The sequence below is a fragment of the Drosophila elegans genome, unplaced genomic scaffold (assembly GCF_018152505.1).
Source record: "Drosophila elegans isolate 14027-0461.03 unplaced genomic scaffold, ASM1815250v1 contig_476, whole genome shotgun sequence".
In the NCBI taxonomy this organism is placed as follows: domain Eukaryota; kingdom Metazoa; phylum Arthropoda; class Insecta; order Diptera; family Drosophilidae; genus Drosophila; species Drosophila elegans.
In genome coordinates, this window is record NW_024545863.1 from 12,794,633 (window position 1) to 12,800,818 (window position 6,186).

Genomic DNA, 6,186 nt, shown 5'->3' on the forward strand with positions numbered 1-6,186 from the left:
CTTAATAACAAAAATCGAAATTAATGTGACAAAATTGTCAGTGGACGCATTGCAAACTTATCAAGTCCAGTGTTACTTTACAACTGATTCAGAGCGCAAGTGCTGAGCGAGCTTAATAAATTCTTTATCGCTTTAAAATGCTTCCCGGAATTGCAGTTCTTGGGAATCATGACGGCACTTTTATTCCAAGAAACACAATTACAACAATATTGCAATCAGCAATGCGTATTCAATAATTGTAAACAAAACGTAAACAAATCCCTTGCACAAAAGTATATTGATAGTCGTTTATTAATCTAAAGTTCGATGTACATATATTTATACAAGTGGATATTGGGGAAGTGTGGCCACGCCACACATGTTGTCGGCATTGCGGGCCAGCTTAAAGTAGCCACTCTCGCCCCAGGCGGTGCCGAATGAGTTCTTGATTAGCCAGTAGTCGCCCCACTTGGGATGGGTGCCGAAGCCCACCACCAGGACGGAGTGGGTGAGGTGCAGCTTACCGGACTTGCACTCCGGAATCCTCAGGATGCCGCCGAAATACAGCTCGAACTCTTCGTGAAGGTGGTCAATGGAGACGGCCACGGGTCCGATGTTGTAGACCACCTCGGCCAGTTCCCGTTCATCGCCGCTGGTTAGCGTGACGTGGCCTCGATTGATGCCCGCACCGATCCTCTTGGTCCAGAGACAGGAGCCAGTTTTGGGCTCGTAGGGATAGGCATAATTGCTAGCCAGGCCTTGATCCCTCGTATAGTTGAAGGCCACGCTGACCCAGCCGCCAGAGCAGCCTCGATTTGGATAGGGAACGCAGTCAACCAGATGCTTGGGTGAAAGTGGTATCAGCATGCTTGCGTGCTTCTTGGCCAGATGCGCCTCCAGGGCTCCCGATGCGGAGAAGGCCCAGCAGCTGAGGCACTCGGTGCCCTGGTTCCCAACTGGCGAGATGTAGCCGTAATCCCGCCAGTCTATCCCGCCGGTAATCTGATCGTAGCGCTTGTAGTTCGGCGACTTGGTCACGCCCTCGTTACTGGACTCGAAGGGCGCCGGCAACGATGTACGATACTTAAGGAGTGCACCCTGATCCGTGTCGGAGAACTCGTTCAGTGCCATCATGAATCCCACGTTGCCCTCGGAGTAGAGACGGTTGTGTCTGGCCACAGCCTCCACCTTCTTGTCGTATATCGCCCGATGGTAATTGTCGGTGAACTTGTACTGCTTATTGTACTTCGCCTTGTACTCGGCCCAATCCGCATCGCTCACCAAACCCATTCCGAGCTCCACGAAGAGCAGAAGGACAAGTACTTGAGGAACAAGTAGCCGGAGAAAGCTCATTGCGATCTGAACACTTGGAATGTAGACTTAAAACTGATTCGCAAGCGCAAGATTGGGCGGTTTAGTCGAGTGCAACGCTTGCATTATCTGGGGTTATCTATCTGAACTGTGAATTAATTTTTGAAAAAATAAATAAAGATTACGAATGAAGGCACATTAAAATGTAAAAATAAAATCATTGCTCGAATTTTCATTTTAATATATTTTAGCTGGCACTGTTCTTTACATATGCAATTGAAAATTCCTTATATTCGTTACTGGAAAAATTAGCATTTAAGAAGCGTTTTGCATTCGTTTCACTTTATAAATTCGAATGACTTTTCCTTAAAAGGAAAATAATATTTACCAAAGGTCTGGTCATAACAAACTTATTAACATTATTGATTTCGGATTAGTACAGCACAAAGTAATGCTCAAACCACACAAAAAAAAATTGATCAAAAAAGTGCCAAAATAACAAACAATTTTATATTTACATTTTAGACCTCTCTCTTTTTAAGTTCATTGTTTTTTGTAGACGAGTCATATTAACTTTTTTTCAGCTGCAATTGATTTTTATATACCAAACGCTTCCCTGTAAAAAGAGATCAGTTAAATGAATTAAAAATCTGTAAATAAATTCGATTTAATAATTGCTTTTGTAGAAAAAGGTAAGACATACACACATTCAAAAGGCGTCAACCCATTAAGGCTCATTTAAAACTGATGCTGATAAATGTTTGTTGGTGGATTAATCCCTAGCAATCTTTAAAGTTTAAGGTAAACGCTAACTGGTTGATATCAAGTTAAGGTTGCCTTGCCAAAGGTCTCCCCGAGTGATTGATCTGCCACTTTTTCGGGGTGGGAATCTTGCGCAGATCCGCCGGTTGTCTGCTGAGCCCGCGTTAATTCCGTTTTGCATCCCTAGATTTGCCGAATTATATTGCTGCGGTTGGCTGCCTCATTTGTCGGTCGTTTTCGAGTCGGAGTTGGGCACTTGGGCACTTGGGCGCTTGGGCGCCGAAATCAGATGCGTTGGCAACCAGCGACTGTAGCCCTTTCCCCCGGGGAGGCATGAATTTGAGTTATGACTGGAGCGCAACTTTTACGGGCGACCGTAAATTTTTGGGGAACTGGCCCTGCCACCGGCTTAATATTCACACCTTTCGCGGGGGCCGCAGCGATGGCCCAGTTATTTATGCGCACGCATTATGCTTGATAGTGCCGGGGACGGGGGCGGGGTCCTCTTTTCTGGCTGATTGCTGATGGGTCATGGTTTATTATTTACTTTGCTGAGAATCTCCCCGCCCTCCGCCTCCGCCGCTGCCCCAATTCCTGCTGTTATTGTAATTGAAAGGTATAAATAACATTAGGCTAACAGCAAATAAATTTATGTTGTTTATGCTTTCTATCTCGCCGAGTGTGTTTGTACTCGGTGCTTCCTTTTGACCTTTGTGAGCACTCTTCACGGCTTTTGCGTGCCGGGGCTAATCGCTCATGGGTCCCAGTCCCATCAGCTTCTATCAATTTATTGGCATTTCGGCGGTACCACTGCGACCAGTGTTATTTATTATTTACACTACACATTGATTACTATTATAACTAATATTATTATTTGTATGCCCGCCTTCGGTGGGGGGGGGGCCCGCCCCTTGTCGTTTATCAAACTCTGCTTGCTGCCCTCTGCACTTTTCGCTTGATTTCGTACGTTTTTGGACCGCATGTTATTTATGAACTCACGACGTTTGCCACGGCCTCAAGGTATTTTTCAAATAATAAATATTCCTTTTCCGTTTTGCTTCCCTTGCTGTTTGCCGCACGTTTTGGGGTCCGTAGGAAAAAGGGTATGCGAACTTTATCGGAGATTGTGGCAGTGAATCCAAATTTGTGCTCACATCAGAAAAAAAGCTGATAAACTGATGCTCTTCGTTTAAGTAATATACTCAAGTACAAGCTTTCAAAAATAATCACAATTTTGTTTATGCCTTAAACGTATACGTAATATTTTGTCTTTTATAAAAGGATAAACATATCTTTAAACTTACAATGTATTTTTGTACATATTTTTTCAACAATATTTACATACCAAACTCTTGTCTGAAATAAAAACTGGTACTCTTTAACTATGTTAGTAACTCTATCAAGAAAGTCCTTAGAGTACTTGATACACACGTATTACTTTTCCTTTCGGTCTTTCGGTTTTATCTCCCATATCTCTCCTTGGCATATAAACCTTTTTTTTTGTTGTATTTATTGCGTTTTTATAATTGAATTTGAATAATACATAGACACAACACTTGGCCAACAAGGCAACTTGGCTCGAATGTCTGTCCGTTTATTTGTTGTGTGTGTATTTCTGCGAGCGTGTGTCTGTCGCTTTGTGGGTTATTAAATTATTGTTGCCTTTTTCTTTCGTTGTATGGGGACCAGACAGGCATGCAAATACAATAAATGTATTTAAAATTGACAAATGGTTAGCAGCATTTGTTGTTGGCATTGCTGTTAGCTTTGTTAAGATTTATGTTGAGGCAAACAAAAATACACAAACATGAATGCAATTGTATAAATTAAGCTGAATTCAATTGAGCGAGTGTGAGCTTAGAAATAAAGTAACTTAAGCATTTCCTATGAATTTTATTTCGAATTGCCTTAAACAAGGATGTGCAATTTAATTTAAATGAATTTCGATTGTTTTTATATGCAATTTAAACGAATTGAACTGAATAACAGCGTCTGATTTAATGTGCTATGGAGTTAATACAGAAAATCGTGGGGAAAATCGCTGAATAAAATTGAATCTATAAATTATAAAGCTATGTGTGAGGCATTTCTTTTAAATAAATTTAAGTTGTATTTGTATTTTTCATTATGCAATTCCTTTGGTACATTTATTTGGTTCTACATAAGCTTACATGCTCTTTTCTAAAACAAAGCTCATATGCTCCCCAAAGTTGATTTCAATATATACTACCTGTCTGCGACAATTTATACTTCTTTAGCTTGTTTTTGATCAGTTAAAGATTCATGTCCTTCTAATTAGCTTGTGTGGCACAGTCGACAAAGATACCGAAATCAGCTTAACAACCCACATGTCTCCCGTCGCCCAGCACGTCTAAGCTCTTTCTATTAAATATGTATTCGAGAGATACGAGGACGGTTGGCATTGGCAATGGGATGGGAAGTGGTGGCCACTGGGTGCCCCGCCGATTGCATTTGTTTTTGCGACAGTGCGTGGCCAGGGCTCTCAAATTACACAGGAAAAACGTTTTGTTTTAGCGCGTTTTAGTTCAGGAAAAAAAATCGTGTTTTAGGCCTCATTAAGCAGTATTGAGTATAAGCTTTGAATTCATATGACCACATATGGCAACCTTTAAGCTATTGAAAACTAAGAAATCAGACTGTGTTAACTGGGGCTTTTGAAACAGATAAATTCTAAATATTTTAAGTCAATATAGGCAACAAACGATTCAATTCTATACGCTTTTTAGCTTCTGCTCAGTGAATTTAAAACAAATTTGTGCTGAAATGCAATTCAATTCAGTGGAAAACCATTTGTTTTTTCTATCTGTGTAGGCGGGTGGTTGGTAGTGTCCACTAAACGGCTGTTAGTCTGGCTTCTGGGAGGAGTGCGTGTGCCGGGCTCATGGAAAATGCATGACCAACGACTAGACGATGGAGCACTCTCGACAGTTAACGACTCGTCCCAGCGGAGTCCAAAGTGATTGCGGCTAATCAACGTTGACCACAGCACTTGGCCAGGTTCCGCATCTGTATCCGTATCCGTATCCCTTACCTTAGTCTCTAACTTTGACTTCTGCTCTGGGCTTCGACTCTGGCTCCTTCTCCGAATTGAATTCCGTGGGGATCCTCGGTTTGTGGACCATTAAAATTAATCACGAAATGTGACGAAAGTTTGTCTGTTTAGTGTGGAATACCTGCGGACAATGTGTTAATTAATTGACGACGGCAATGTGTACATATTTAATACCAACTTAGGATTTGTAAGCAACACTTTGGCTGTCACTTCCCACGCAAGTTCTGTTCAAGTGGCCTAATAAATTGGCCAAATTGGTTGATTCAGGTAAAAACTAGTAGAATTTTACATATAAGATTTTAATGTAATATTGAAATGTATTAAATTGTTGTCTCAATCGAAAGTTTATATTCAATTTCCATTGCTTTGTGCTTACCATATGATGTTTATATTTCTTTACTATAAATACCATATTTAAGTTTTTAACATAAATTTGTCTATTTCCAGAAACTCTGACTTGTATGACTAAATTTTAAAAATTTTCCTATACCTGTTTTGATTTGATCGCCATGATAAACAATTAATAGGAAATAAACTGCAAAGTTTCATATGTTTTCTTATCCTAAAACCTAATTTTAGATTATCGTAGTGACTAAATACTGCAATCCGGAGGATTCATTTTAGTTCGCCGTAATGCAAGACATCCTGCCGGCAGTCAAGAGACCAACAAAGAGCTGCCGCGGAAGTGGTCATGCAAGTGGAAAACGTGACATACACACAGCTTTGCTGTAGGAAATTGTGGGTTATGGATGGGCCCTGGGTGTGGGCTAGGTGGTTGCTGCGGACTGAACCTTTAAACCACAATTTAGCGGCGCAAAAATGCAGAATGCAAGGCATCGACGTTTGCGCTGACGATGTGCAAACGCCGATGAATGAAATGGCAGCCATGGCAGCGATATCATCACACATAAAAAAATTAGCTTAGTTTCATTTATTAATTTGGAAAAACACATTTTTGTTTTAATCATTAGCTTGTTATTCCTTTCAACGTAAAATAATATTTTAATATTAAAAAAAATGTATTGAGTCCTTAAATGTATTAAAGTAAAGCTAGGCAATCA

At 40.7% G+C, this 6,186-nt stretch overlaps 1 protein-coding gene across 1 annotated transcript; it reads right to left on the reverse strand.

Moving 5' to 3' along the window:
• Nucleotides 1–273: 273 nt before the first annotated feature.
• LOC108148344 (procathepsin L) lies at nucleotides 274–1,425 on the reverse strand. The gene has a single exon (XM_017275356.2). The coding sequence runs from the start codon at nucleotides 1,330–1,332 to the stop codon at nucleotides 319–321; it is 1,014 nt and encodes a 337-aa protein (XP_017130845.1). The 5' UTR covers nucleotides 1,333–1,425; the 3' UTR covers nucleotides 274–318.
• Between the last annotated feature and the right edge of the window lie 4,761 nt (nucleotides 1,426–6,186).